This window comes from Mytilus galloprovincialis, chromosome 8 (genome assembly GCF_965363235.1).
Source record: "Mytilus galloprovincialis chromosome 8, xbMytGall1.hap1.1, whole genome shotgun sequence".
Taxonomy (NCBI): Eukaryota; Metazoa; Mollusca; class Bivalvia; order Mytilida; family Mytilidae; genus Mytilus; species Mytilus galloprovincialis.
In genome coordinates this window covers 52,508,771-52,523,905 of record NC_134845.1, presented here as the reverse complement: position 1 = coordinate 52,523,905, position 15,135 = coordinate 52,508,771, and the positions used below count along the sequence as shown (strand labels likewise).

The window sequence follows — 15,135 nt, the reverse complement described above, 5'->3', positions numbered from 1 at the left end:
ATAAGACCGGGGTTCGCCGAATAAGGAAAAAGGTAGAACAGTTACGAACCAGTTTTAATAGACTACAGATTGGCATTGCCTGTTTGAACAGTCTGATCAAAAACAAATCCGAACTACAAAGAAATACACAGAGAAACACATTAACAATAAGAGGAAAACCATGAAACAACACTGAAGTGAACAAAACTCAAACGGCAATGCAACACAAACAGCAACGAACTATAAGATAACAACTGCCATTTTCCTAGCTTGGTAAAAGACATTGAGCACGTGTTGTTTACTGTAATACAACACATTTATCAAGCATTGAAGGATGAACAATTTTGATTAGTATTTCAACTTTTTTATTCAGATTTAGTTTGTTATTTAAAGTATTTATATCATGCTAAGATTAACTAAAAGTTTCTATTCGACGAAACGAGTGCATATAGCCATAAGTATAATTCATGATTAAACGAAGATTTCAGGTATAAGTTCATAAAATAGCAACGAAAGAACAGTGAAAACCACTATTTTCAGTCCCCATTATAACATATTAACTTGTGTTTTTCGAAGCAGCAGTGGTTCTTTTTCAAAAGGCGTAATACAGGGTACAAACTATCCATTTCTTCAAACCGTTTTGAGAGGTTTCAAAGAGAACCAGTAATTTTTATACTGGTCTCTTCATTTGAAAAATTTTACCTGTTCACATTAAAAATACACATGTATGCTATATTGCATAACCAGGGGAAGAAACATGGACACCCTTCTTTTACAAGATGAAAGAGAAAGTCGAGTCGTGAAACCAATAAACAATTATATTTTTCAATCTGAGCATTCAAATTGAAGATTTGGTATTTTACATTTGATATATACATCAGCTGAATTTTCAATTTGCGTTCAAGACGCTATATATCGTGACATGTTTTCCACATGTGTTTAAAGTGGTAGTCTATACTTGTAGTAGACCAGCATGCATTGTGGTTCTTCCATTTGAAAAATTACTATCTAAATTTATACTAACGTCAGGGAATCTAAATTTTCTAACCTGCTGTGGAATACATGTAGTAGAAACATCACTATGAAGAAAACTTTTCAAAATATATGCCAAATGAGGCTTTTATTCAAATGTTTTGGTTTCCCGAAAATAGTAACGTGATAAGATAGCAAGGCATACCAATGAAAAAATATTTTTTGTTGTAAAAAAATCATTAAAGATAATGTTGATGTTTTAAATTTTTACAGTAAACGTTCTTTGTTAGTCTTTTATTATTTTAATTTTAGTTTCTTGTGTACAATTTGGAAATTAGTATGGCGTACATTATCATTGAACTAGTATATATTTATTTAGGGGCCAGTTTAAGGACGCCTCCGGGTGCGGGAATTTCTCGCTACATTGAAGACCTGTTGGTGATTTTCTGCTGTTGTTTTTTTTCTATGGTCGGGTTGTTGTCTCTTTGGCACATTCCTCATTTCCATTCTCAATTTTATTTAAACATTACATTGGTTATATATATACAAATAAAGGCAACAGTAGTATACAGCTGTTTGAAAGTCATAAATCGATAGAAAAAATGAATTCTGGTTACAAGCAAAAATTGGGGGTAAAAAATTAACTATAAGAGGAAAACAAAGAAACAAAAGGAACATTGAAGTCAACAAAATAAAAAAAACGCCAACATAAATAGAAACAAACTATTTGATAACAACTGCCATCTTCCTGACTTAGTATAGAACATTTTATAAAGAAAACTGTTGATCTTATCATAGCAATTGACCTGAATTATGGTACTCTCTGATTCCTATGTAATATAATGTGTGTTTATGCATATACACGACATAACGCAATGGTGTATATGTTAAAATAAGTTAAGACTGATGAACATTTTAGAAAAAAAAATCAATTTTATATTTTTTTGATAATGTATATCGATGTTAGCTAATCGCTTGTATTTTAAAATCACTCAAATATGATTGCTCCGATCGAGGTCCTCGAAAACTCCTGACATAGTCTGAATAAATCTATTTCATTATTGTATTTCCGGGTGGTTTTGATTCAATATAGTTAGTTTGATTCCCACCAACATAGTCAAACTGAGCGTCAATCCATTCAATCTTTTCGTTTGGTGTTGATTCTTTATACGGAGGTGGCGGCTCTCTTGGTTCCTCGGTTGGTTCGTCTACATATTTGTTCAGAGTTTTGGCAGGAGCAGAACTTATAGATCGGTTCGGTATATTTTTTTTCTTGAAAGCCCTATAGAAAAAAATGCACGTGTTAATTAAGGTAATTATTTTAAAAAGTACAGTTGCATTATTCCCTTTTTCGATTTTTTTTTTAAATTGGTTCAGTTCAAAAAGCTTTACATTTTCAAATGCTTATCAATGACAATATACGTTTTATATTACTATATAATCATGATAATAATATTTGGTAGTTCACCAGTCATTCAAATTGAACATACAAAGTATACACAAAATGAACCATGACAGGGGGGACAACGATGTGAAAATAGAAAACAAAAACTATAAATAAACTCATTTTATACAACCAGGATTAAAATCTGACGTAACAGATCTGAAATCGATACAAAATTCAAATTAAAAATAATTATCTAATCAACATCAAGACTTGTACTAATTAAAGTATATGAAAAAGAGCACACACACACACACACACATACATCTAGTCATTTGGTAGCTGTTATTGATGACTTTCTGTCATATATGATCATACACATGTATGTATATTCAATTTTCGTTATTATGATATTGTTTTATCATTTTGAAAGAGCCTATTAAAATCTAATTTAGGATATTTTTTTTTTAGTTGTAGTTAAAGGTCGTACGTTGATCTATAATAGTTGATTAGGTATTCTCTAGTCCTTTTGTTACCAGATCTTCAACTAAATCAGTTCTGATTGTGAATGTACATATAGATTGCATTCTTTTGACACCAATGATGTACTTAGGTGAGGTAAGGTACAAATTATGAAATCAAGAATTTAAAATTGATAGTATAAGCTGGTAATGCATTCGTTAAGGATAAAAATAAGCTAAAAATATTGATAGGTCATGGACCTCTTTTTTGAGATATTTGAGATTCAAAATATGGCGGGAAAATGCTGACTCGGACTTTTACGTTATATTTGCATTGGTATTATTTGGGTCTCAAAACAAAAGAAAGAACATCAAGAATCTTCTAAAATTTTGCTAAATGACCTTTCATGAGCTATTTAGTCTTATATGAAAAAATAAATGGGTGTTATGGGGCAAAATATTGTACCTTGTGTTGTATGGAAAAACACCAAGGAGTCCGATCATTTGACACAAATTCCAAAACCTCACCCAAGTTATCCTTAATAACATTTGTGTTTGAATGTCGTATAATCTGTCCTGTAATGTATAGGCTTTGTTATCTTATATAAAACACGAGGTAAATACAAATTGTAAAACATTTTTTTCGGAAACGTTAAGACTTACTGAAGTACTATTATAACCACCAGTATAACTGACACTACAGCTAAAATACCAACAACAGCCAATATAGAACTGTTCGATCTTTCTCCGTCCGCTGAAATAAACAAGAATACTATAATTTTTCTAGTGCAAATTTTCTAAATAACAATATTTTAGATAAATGGTGACGATCAACACTATTAAAGTCTATATTTCTTATTATCAGTATTCTACGAAATTTTCCATTGGTCTTACTAACTGATAGTTTCCTCTCTTAGCACAGTTATGTGATATGACATATTATAGAAAGAAACTAAGGGCGAACGTGCCGTTGTCAATGAAATTAACTACGTCGTCATAGATCAAATAGAGATGAACAGATAATCATTGGTCATCTATGATAATATACATGTATACAAAAGCATAATATTATATATAGAATTGTACAAAAAGAGAAGATAATCAAAATTATATTAACTTAACATGCTCAAATATGTTTTTGTTTGCTGCGACTTTGATGCAATATTGCTAATGATAGCTACACTTACGGATTGAAAGTCCCGTAAAAACCATAAAAAAGTGAATTGTGATTTTTAGTTTGAATAATCATAGCTAAATACTGATGCTTTTTGGGGTGGGGTGGTGTGTGAAGAGTCGCTGAGTCATTGCTTAATCCTTCTTTGACAGTTGATTTAAAATAATTAATGCAATCTCTACTTTATTGTTGTTTTAACAGCACGGATTATATTCGTGATCATTTTTGTCCGACCGATTATAACGTTCAATAATACCGGATCATGTATATACTATGTTATATTCACAACTTCTGTCGTGCTTTTAAAAATACCACGAATATAATGCATACCCATATCTAAACTACAATAAAGAATTTAGCTTGGTGTCAATTATGCTAATTCTGATTAGGAAAAACGGTAATGTCTACTTCCGATTTGTATATTGTGTAGAACTTTTGTGATGAACCTCTCTTTTTGTTGGTAAACAAGCAGACGTCTGCAATGTCTTTTCAGAGAAGTGGTTTTAAACAGTCAACACGAATATTAGAGTATCTAATTCAAATATATCAATTGCGAATAGCAACATTTTGTAGTCATTGTATGCCAATTCGACAGTATGTTTGATAAAATTCATTCTTTTGCAGTAGTCAATACACGCATTTGCAAACAAATTTTATCGGATTTCGGGTATGTGTTTGTTATTAAACAAAATAAAGAGGCAAGTCATATTAGCATAAGTAATTTTCTTAAAAATGAAAAAAAAACCTTTATCTTTTGAATCTCTGTCGGGTTGTTTTGTAGTAGTAGGTGGCGCTGGTACTGGTGAAGTGCCTTCAAATATAAAACAAAAGTTAGCTATATACAAAATACAATATTTTCTAGTAAATGTTTGCAACAAAACAATATTTAAAATATTTAAATAACTATTTAAATTCATTTATTAATACTTGAATAGCCATAGAACTATCATTTTGATCTATGTGGCAAAAGTTTTAAAAAAAAAAGAAGTTCTCTGCACTTCTGATATGTATCAACCAAAGGTTCAGTTGTTCTGTTTGTTTGTTGTTTTGTTGGTTCGTTCTTTTTTTTTCTTTGTTATTGAAATCGTCATTCTTTTGAAAGCCTTATGTCAATCCTCGGTATATGACATTCCCCGTTTTTTTTTTATTCTGCTTTATAAACAAGTCGATATACCAAACATTTCTAAAACCGCTAGATAAGGGTGGGTATTACTTACTTTAAATAAAGATAATACTAACAACGACTACTGCCCTTTCCTCGATCTTGATTTCTATATCATTAACGGAAAGCTTGATACTAACATTTATGATTAAAGAGATGATTTCTCATTTTCTATCGTTAATTATCCATTTTTAGATGGTGACGTTTCCCTGTCACCATCTTACGGTGTTTATATATCTCAACTTGCAAGATTCGCTCGTGTATGTAACAATGTTTTAGATTTTAACGAGAGAAATTTATGTATTACTGAAAAATTATTACACCAGGGTTTTCGATATCAAAAACTAGTCAAAACATTTACTAAATGTTATCATCGGTATAAGGACATCATTCGTAAATATAACTCAACATGCAGACTTCTTATACGTTCAGGTATTTCACATCCAATATTTTATGGAAGTATTCTTTATAAAGCACAAAAATGTCAGTATTCACCTCAGAAGCTAACAAAACCTTTAAACAGACTTATTAAGAAGGGATATATTTACGATACTGTTGTCAGGTCATTAAAGATTGCATATTTTGGCGTTAATATTGATTCACTTATCGGGTCTTTGCATCGGAACTAACAGTATTTAGTTAAAAACCAGTTGTTGGCATGACACGGGTTATGTTCTTCTCATACATGTTATGATGGTATGATACTAAACCCCTCACGGGGAGGATTGTGCCTGATATTCATATGATGAAGACATAATTTTTCAATCAGTTTAATTGAAGTCTGGAGGTGGCATGTCAGTTAACTGCTACTAGTCTGATGTTATATATGTATTATTGTCATTTTGTTTATTTTCTGACATCAGACTCGGACTTCTCTTGAACTTTATTTTAATGTGTGTATTGTTATGCGTTTACTTTTCTGCATTGGCTATAGAGGTATAGGGGGATCTCACAAACATGTTTAACCCCGCCGCATTTTTGCGCCTGTCCCAAGTCCGGAGCCTCTGGCCTTTGTTAGTCTTGTATTATTTAAACTTTTAGTTTCTTGTGTAAAATTTGGAATTCAGTATCACTGAACTAGTATATATATTTGTTTAGGGGCCAGCTGAAGGACGCCTTCGGGTGCGGGAATTTCTTGCTGCATTGAAGACCTGTGGGTTACCTTCTGCTTTTGTCTGCTCTATGGTCGGATTTTTGTCTCTTTGACACATTCCTCATTTTCTTTCTCGATTTTATTAATATTTACTAGTCCTGAATATGATTTTAATTACAAGATATCAGTGTTTCTTTGTTGGCCATTTATCAAATTTCTTGTTACTTCTGTCGTAAGTAACTATCATAAGTACTAACACAAACAAATGTTAGAAAAAAATAACTTACCAAAGCAATAACCAGACTTATCTTCACTTAATTGTCGTAAAAGGTATGTCCTGAAGTTGCCACAGTTTCGTACTTTGATATCAACCTCAGCTTCACACGTGCTACTCAGTCCAGATTTGCAAACCTTTCTATCTACAGTTTTGTCACTAATTTCCGGGATATTCCCTGTGAAATTAAAAAATAGTTATTAAAGGTACCAGGCTTATAATGTGATACGCCAAACGAGCGTTTCGTCTACAAAGGACGCATCAGTGACGCTCAGATCAAAATAGATAGAAAGGAGGTTTCTACCAGCTCTAAAAGATGTTCGATGTTTTGATAGTATCAGCAGTAATTGGTCCACATGTGACGTCAAGTGTTCAACTTCGTAAAAATCCTCTCCACTACATGCATATTCAGTGATAAATATCACACATTAGATAATTTAGTACTTGTACAAATGTACCCTGATAGATTGCCAATTTATAATTTATAAAAGAAGATATAATACATGACCGAATATAAACGTCTTTAATAATTGGTTTCTTTTTTTTTTTAGAGAGAGAGAAAGCGTTATTTTTTTTTTGGGGGGGGGGTGTAATTCGGACACAGGAAAGATTGGACTGTTTGCCGTTTAAAAAAATGAAAATGAAATTGCACAAATCCTACTAAGTAAAAAAGTAAAAAGAAACAACACGGGTTTCATGATCAAAATAACTGGTATGCTGATCAAAAGGGTAAAGAGTTTCAGCTCTTATAGTGCAATCCATCGCGATTCAGGAGAGCCGTGGTGTAGTGGTTAGTGCATCGGACTACTAACACTAAGGTTCCTGGTTCGATTCCCGTTTGGGATGAAAATTTCAGGAACTCAATTTTCGGCTCTCCCTTGACACCATCTGCGAGAATGGTCTTGAGGAAACGATGATAGTCCGTCGGAAGGGGACGATAAATGGCTGACCCGTGTTAAGAGAGAGCCATATCTCTTGCACGTTAAAGACACCCTTGTAGATTTCGAAAAAGAGTAGGCTAATGCCGCTACAAGGCAGCACTCGCACCCGCAAAGTGGAAAGGGATTAATATAAGTTGCAAAACTTGTTTCCCAATCCACTATAAATAAATATGTTTAAACTATATTCTCGTGTTCAGAAAGAAACATCGGGATACCGTTCATAAGCATATTCAAAAATATCGCAATCGAGAAAAAAGGACAAAATTGTGACTACGACCGATGGAACATAACCGTTGTCATCTGTAAATACATGTATGCATGTTCCAAATAACGCGTATAACAAAATAAATAATTGCAATTGAAAAATGTTCGAAACTGTTACGGTCCATTTTGATACTGTGTCTCATAGTTTTATCAAATTTAATAATTGAATAATATTTGTCGTAAGAAGCTAAATATATAGAAGTTACATAAAAAGAAATTATATATATAAAGATATTTTATGCATTACAGTTACCTTGCATCCATAGCGGGTACACTGTACCACAATGCATCATAGAAACACTTTGATTGACTATGTCATTTCCGGTGACGCTGTCAATTCTGTACCATCCTGTTATTAGTCGACTGTCGTCTATGGCAGTATCATCATCATTAAGACTATAGTTTGAAGACCTCTTCATCTCCATTCGCAATACTTTGTAGTTTACACTTTGACAAGGATCAACTACAATAGATCGAAGAACAAATACACTGATTATACTAAGAAGCTTATTGGAATATTGGTGCAGTTTTGTATGATGATCGTTACACAGTATGCCAAGGTGATAGTCTGTTAAATATACTTACGTAAACAAGAGTGTGAACTGGATGCAGAGACGAAAATAAGGTGCAAATGGTGCAGAACGAAGGGCTCAAAATATAAAGAATTAAAAAAATAGGCAATTGATATTGTCTTTCTATGTTGTTCCAGATAAGGATGAAGGTTGGTACCTATTAAAACGTTAAAACCTGCTGCATTTGTTTGCATCTGTCCTATTAAAGTCTGAAACCTGATATTCAGTGGTTGTCGTTTGTTGATGTGGTTCATAAATGTTTCTCGTTTCTCGTTTTTTTATATAGATTAGACCGTTGGTTTTCCCGTTTGAATTGTTTTACACTCAAGTCTAGTCATCTTTCATTTGTCTTTTGTGTCCTTTATAGCTTACTGTTCGGTGTGCGCCAATGCTCCGTGTTGAAGACCGTACTTTAACCTATAGTGGTAAACTTTTACAACGTATGGCTAGGATGAAGAGTTGTCTCATTGGCACTCATACCACATCTCCTTAAATCTAAAAAAAGAAGAACCAAGAGCAATCAGCTTCCAACAAATGCATGCAATAAATATTTTAGTATTGGATTTGGCGTGATCCAGGAAAGTTATATAAAGCTAAATATGTTATCTTTATCTGAATAAAAACAATAAATCCATCCATATCATGTTCTAGTCCTAGATTTTTCAGAAGATAGCATATAGTTTCATGTCATAACTTACATTCACATCCAGGAGTAAATCCACCATTATCTGAAGTCTCCCCTTTTGGACATTTTGTTTCTGTCCCTGAACAAAAAGATGTATTAGATTTTTAAAGGATGACATGAAATTGTGTCCTATGGGTACATGTACAGTGCATAATCGTATTTGTCATCCATTCATATGATTATTCAGATTGAGTTATTTTGGGTGAAAAACGAGAAAAAAGACGTCAGGATATGTTTCCGTCATTGGGCGAAATTTTTTTGGACGAAATTTAAGTCAGATTAGACCTCCGGTTTGCGTTTTTCTTTTTACTTTGAAACAAATACATATACTACGAATAAAGTGTATTTTCTGTCTGATATCATTTTCAAGTTTACTATCCACGGCAGTCACAGGGTTTATTTAATAGAGAAGGTGTGAATAATATACCAATGACCGCTGTGGATCAATAATTAAACTGAGAATTGACTGTAAAAAGAAAATACACTTTTGGGACGTCTGGAACGGGTGTTTTTAAGATCGAAATTTCAGGATTGACCATATCGGGATCCGGGATTTCTTTTTTCGAATTTCGGGATGTCGAGATATTTAATTTGTATAATAAATTCATAACCTCGGGATTTCATGTTTTCAAGCCCGGGATATTGGGATCAGGGCCCCTACGCACTGGCGGATCCAGAAATTTTCATACGCAGGGGCCCGTTGACTGCCTAAGAGGGGCCCGCTCCGGTCATGCTTCAGTGATTCCCTATATAAGCAACCAATTATTTTCCAGAAAAGGGGGGGGGGCCTAAATCCGCCTCTGCCCCGACTCCCCCCCCTTTAATGAATGTTCATAATATACAGATAAGCGCTAAAATTATTCATGTGTCATTAAAATTAATAGAGAACAAACAAAACAAAAGGATTTTTTTGTGGAAAAAGGAAGAGCCTGGCTAGAAAAACAATTATCCTGTCCCAAATTACCTATGACTTTTGATACCTTTTCTGAAATACTCAAGTCACTAAATGTTTTACAAAAAAAGAAGACGTGGTATGAATGCCAATGAGACAGCTCTCCACAAGAGACCAAAATGACACCGAAATTAACATTTAAAGGTCACCTAACGGCCTTCAACAATAAGCAAAAGTCGATACTGCATAGTCTGATATAGAAGTCCCCGAAATGACAATGTAAAACAATTTAAATGAGAAAACTAACATCCTTACTTATGTACAAAAAATGAACGAAAAACAAATATCACTGAACCACTGAATAACAGGCTCCTGACTGGAATGTTCATAATACGTGTACACTAAATGTATGTTCATAATGAAATTAATAAAAAAACAAAAAATGTGAATTTTGGAAATAAAGGAGGAGGGTTAAAAAAACATTTTCCTGTCCCCAAGTACCTATGACTTTTGATACTTTTCCTGAAGTTATTAAATCTTTTACAAAATTCTTCCTATAACACTTTACATCCTTTCAAATACGCTCTAAATGCCCGCGATTTCGCGGGTGTGTTCTAGTATGAAATTAAATAGACCTAGAATAAAAAAAAACAGGATTTAGTTCGAAAGAGAAAAACAATCTCAAAAACCTCAGTATAGTTCCTAAACATTTATGTTATTTGGTCTATTGTTGATAGTTGTCTCAATGCATATATATAGCAATCATACCACATCTCTTCTTTTCAGATACATTTGATTAATCTACAATAAAAAATAAAGAAATGCCAACCCTAGATAGGTATAGGACGATGTGGTATGAGTGCCAATTGGGCAGCCCAACATCTAAATAACAATTTATGACAGTAAACAATTATAGGTCAAGGTAAGCCTTCAACACGGAGCATTGGATCACACCGAACAACAAGAATTTGATCTTGCAATTATAAAAATGCTATAGACCTGTGACCTAGAACGTTTTGTAACTTTGATCCATGTCAATAAAAGAGGGACGAAAGATACCAAAGGGACAGTCAAACTCATAAATCTAAAACAAACTGACAACGCCATGGCTAAAAATGAAAAAGACAAACAAACAACAGCACACACGACACAACATAGAAAACTAAAGAATAAACAACACGAACCCCACCAAAAAACTAGGGGTGAAAGTCCATATCTATATTTGTTTAAGGGGGTAAAACCAATTTCTCCTTAGCTTCAGTGGAAAACAAAAATAGCATTTGAGTAGATCCTAATTAACACGGCCACACTTATGAGTCTGAATGTCACTTTGATATTTTTCGTCTCTCTTTTACAAGTTTACAAGTACTTCTCACTTTACCGCCTATATACTTATCAGTTGGTGTGAAATGTAAATGCAAATCGTATATTGAAATGTCAGACTATTTTTACAGATGAAAACTACATACCAAAGCAGTAAGCCTCGTAGCATCCATGTGTGTGCGTAAGATTATATACATAGTAATCTCCACAGTTCTTAACCTGAATATCATATGAGCTGATACAACATCCTCCGTTGTAGTTGCTCGCACAGGCAGTAACATTAGACACCTCGCCAACAAAGGGATACGATCCTAATTAAAAAAAAGAAATATATCATTTTGCAGCATAGTTTCTCTGAATTTTGAATTCTCTTTTTAAAGGTTCTTGTAGACCATCATATGGAGCAAAATAGTAAATCGCCAACAACACAGTTTTTTACTAGTCTAACTTCTTTAACAAGCAGAGGATGAATAAATAATTATTTGGATCGAACGAAACCCCCAAAAAATTGGGGATTCATATGTAGGTGTCAGACACACATAAAAAATCCCTATCTGTTCAACCAAATTTTGCAATTTTCACAGCTTTCTAAATATTTTACCTTAAGTTCAACTTCAAGGAAACCAGGTATATCCTGAATATTGTACATGTATTACCTTTCTACATACCAATTTATAACCAATGTTTAAAGTCTTATAACAATTTCTAATCTTGAAAACACAGGTACTACCAAGATAACTCCCGATTTTCTGGAAATCTTAAATTAGTGTACTACAAAAATGTATGTAGCGCATTAGTAAATTGGAGGCAGTAATTGGTGGTCTGACACCTAAAGCTAAGGGGAAATAGTTATGAGTCACTTGCTGTTGAATCCTTATATTGTATGACCGTTCAGTAAGGAAAAAACTGTAATTCAGTGGTTGTCGTTTGTTTATGTGTTACATATTTGTTTTCCGTTCATATATAAATAAGGCCGTTGGTTTTCTCATTCGAACTGTTTTATATTATCATTTCGAGGCCTTTTATACCTGACTAGGTGATGCTCATTGTTGAAGGCCGTACGGTTATTTTTTGTGTCATGTTGGTCTCTTGTGGAGAATTGTCTCATTGGCAATCATACCTTATCTTATTTTCTATATATACATGCATGATTTAATATAGCTTATACCGTGAATAGTTGTAAACTAGTCATAATTAGGGTCCTTTATAGCGTGCTGTTCGATGTGAGCCAAGGCTCCATGTTGAAGGCCATACTTTAACCTATGATGGTTTACTTTTACAAATTGTGACTTTGATGGAGAGTTGTCTCATTGGCACTGATAATACATCTTCTTATATCTATATATCAATTTAACATATAACACGTAAGATAAGTGTAAGTGTTGGGAAAAAATTTACTCCTTCCCATCAAAATGTCTAACTAAAAGCTAATCTATTATAAAGAATTTGATTTGATATAAAATTGCTCCATTTAAAGTTAAAGCTATAGAATGCTAGCTGCGGAACCGTATCTGCTTAAGATCCTTTTTATCATTATTATTTTTTTGTTTGGACCAGCAAATTGACAAAGAATATCTGTAGAGGTGCTGCTATAGAATGCACCAATAGTTATTTACATTGTAACATACCATTCATCCATAAAGTAGAGGTTGTGCCGCATCTAAAGCCGCCTTGTATGCACTCTGTCGGCATTGTATTACCTGCCAAGCTTATTGGACGGTACCATCCCGAAGGTAAGAAATTGTCACAGATTCCTTTACGGACGTCATTTGCTACAGATCTTTCCCATTGATTTAGTTCTATGTAGTTTCCTTCTAAGCATGGATCATCTTCAATATAAAATATATTAAAGAAGCTCATTTTGGAAAATTTGTACTTTAAATTTTAGGTTTTTAATTAAAAATTTAACGGAACTTGCGATATGCGATATAAAACAGATGTTTATGTTGAAATCCGAGGCTAAATATGAATTCAAAATCATAAAAAAGAAGGACACTGAAAAAACAAGGAAGTTTATAAATATTGTATTGAAATAATTTTATTTTAAAGTAGAAATAAAAGAAGACAATCAGAAACATATTTCAAGCGTTTGCTGTGATCGTCGTTGAGTAAAAAAATATTGAAAATTCATGATATATATATTCGTCGAATAAGAATACCACATCTTCATCGGTTTGATTGTTGAAAAAAAGTAAAATCACAAAAACACTGATGTATAAAATAATATTGATAATGACGCGTGAAAAAAACAAACAGACACAATAGGTAAAAATGTGAAAATAAATGGTAAAAAGTCTAATTCGGTAGGTCACATCTGTGAAAAGAGAACGGAAAATTAGAGGTATATAGTAAACCACATTTTAAAACCCGGTTAATCATTTGGTTGTATGATGAAACACCCTAAAAAAACTAGTCAGTGGCGGATCCATAACTTTTTTATTAGGGAGGTCACTAACTGCCTACGAGGTGCCTACATCGATCATGCTTGAGTGATTACCTAAATAATCAATTAAGTTATTACAACATAAAAAAAAGGCTCGGTAGCCCTGTCCCCCTTAAATCCGCCTCTGCTAGTTCCACATATGAACAGAGCTAATGTATTTTAAAACATCTTACCTTGTGAAATAACAACTGTAAATACAACTAAAAATAAAAATAATACGAATGTAGTTCTCCACATTTTTAAAACTTCATTTTGTAGCAAAGGTCCAATATATATTATATCAATTAGGGTAATGTTTCAAACAAACAATCCGACATTTTGCTTTGTTCTATCTTCCTTCTAATTCAATGGGATCGCTAAATTTAACTGAACAATTATTCCTTTAAACAATACATATATTGATTTGAATCATTATTTTTAAATGATAAACGCATGCGTACATGGAGTTGTTAGTACAAATGCAATTTTAAAATATGTTTTATTATGTCTTCACGGGTGATAAACATGAATGCAAAGATATGAATAAGATTTTTACAAAGACAAAACGTTTGGCACAATCGGTATAAATAATATACAGGAGAAATATAACATGATGAAAACGCAAAGGTGTGTTGTTTTTTAATTTTCGTGTCAACGTTTAAAAAAAAATGTTACATGTTACTGTTACTCAATTCTAATACTTTAAACTGAAACGAGTTGAAAAGGAATATTAACTTTATTTTGCCTATAGAGGTCGCAGATTTTTGTCAAAGATATATATTAAAGATGCGAACGGATGTCAGGATTACATTCCGTTTAATGTAATTGTAACATACCTTGTAATGCTCCTATGTTAGTCATCTAGCATTAGATGTTAAATTGTGATTTTTTGTTTTAATGATTATTATTTGTATGATATTCTAAAAGGTTGCAAAGAGAACTTCAATGTTTGATATAAGCTAAGAAGGAAGATTCGAAGTTGGGTGTTTTCCTTCTTATTTTTCTAATTTTTCAGTGTCATACCACAAATGTGATTCCATGTTTTTTTTTATCTTACTATTAAAAATGCTTACCAAAATTATGATTTTGATTAAATTTGAAAAGAGTAGAGTAAAAGATCTATATCTTACCCCCTCTCTTCCATCAACAAAAGCTTTGTATCCTATCGCATTTTAACCAAATATCAATAATCGTTAATACACAAATTGAATACGACAAACATAGTCCTGTTCAATTACGAACGTATATTGTAAGTATACGTAGTGGTAGATGACGTCGAGTTTAAGTGTTACATATTTGTTTTTCATTCATTTTTCTTATATAAATAAGGCCGTTAGGTTTGAATTGCTTTACATTGTCATATCGGGGCCTTTTATATCTGACTATACGGTATGGACTTTGCTCATTGTTGAAGGCCGTATGGTGGTACATAGTTGTTAACGTCTGTGTCATTTTGGTCTCTTGTGGACGGTTGCCTCATTGGCAATCATACCACATTTTCTTTTTTAAAGTTATGTTTGTCCTTTTACTTTTAGTG

The 15,135-nt window shown here is 32.8% G+C and overlaps 1 protein-coding gene across 1 annotated transcript; it reads right to left on the bottom strand.

The window, feature by feature from the left end:
- Nucleotides 1–1,860: 1,860 nt before the first annotated feature.
- Nucleotides 1,861–13,957, bottom strand: LOC143042193 (uncharacterized). Its single transcript, XM_076214462.1, has 9 exons — nucleotides 13,793–13,957; nucleotides 12,805–13,005; nucleotides 11,323–11,487; nucleotides 8,975–9,040; nucleotides 7,958–8,167; nucleotides 6,513–6,677; nucleotides 4,716–4,781; nucleotides 3,460–3,550; nucleotides 1,861–2,233 (listed from the first exon to the last, which is right to left on the bottom strand). Exons 1-9 carry the CDS (start codon nucleotides 13,854–13,856, stop codon nucleotides 2,002–2,004), a joined length of 1,260 nt encoding a protein of 419 aa, XP_076070577.1. The 5' UTR covers nucleotides 13,857–13,957; the 3' UTR covers nucleotides 1,861–2,001.
- Nucleotides 13,958–15,135: the final 1,178 nt, after the last annotated feature.

Coding starts and splice junctions, on each gene's coding strand:
- LOC143042193 (XM_076214462.1), bottom strand. CDS start 13,856: ATGTGGAGAACTACATTCGTATTATTTTTATTTTTAGTTGTATTTACA. Junction 8,168..8,974: donor ATTTACTCCTGGATGTGAAT/GTAAGTTATGAC, acceptor GATCTATTGTAG/TTGATCCTTGTCAAAGTGTA. Junction 3,551..4,715: donor CAGAGATTCAAAAGATAAAG/GTTTTTTTTTCA, acceptor TGTTTATTTCAG/CGGACGGAGAAAGATCGAAC.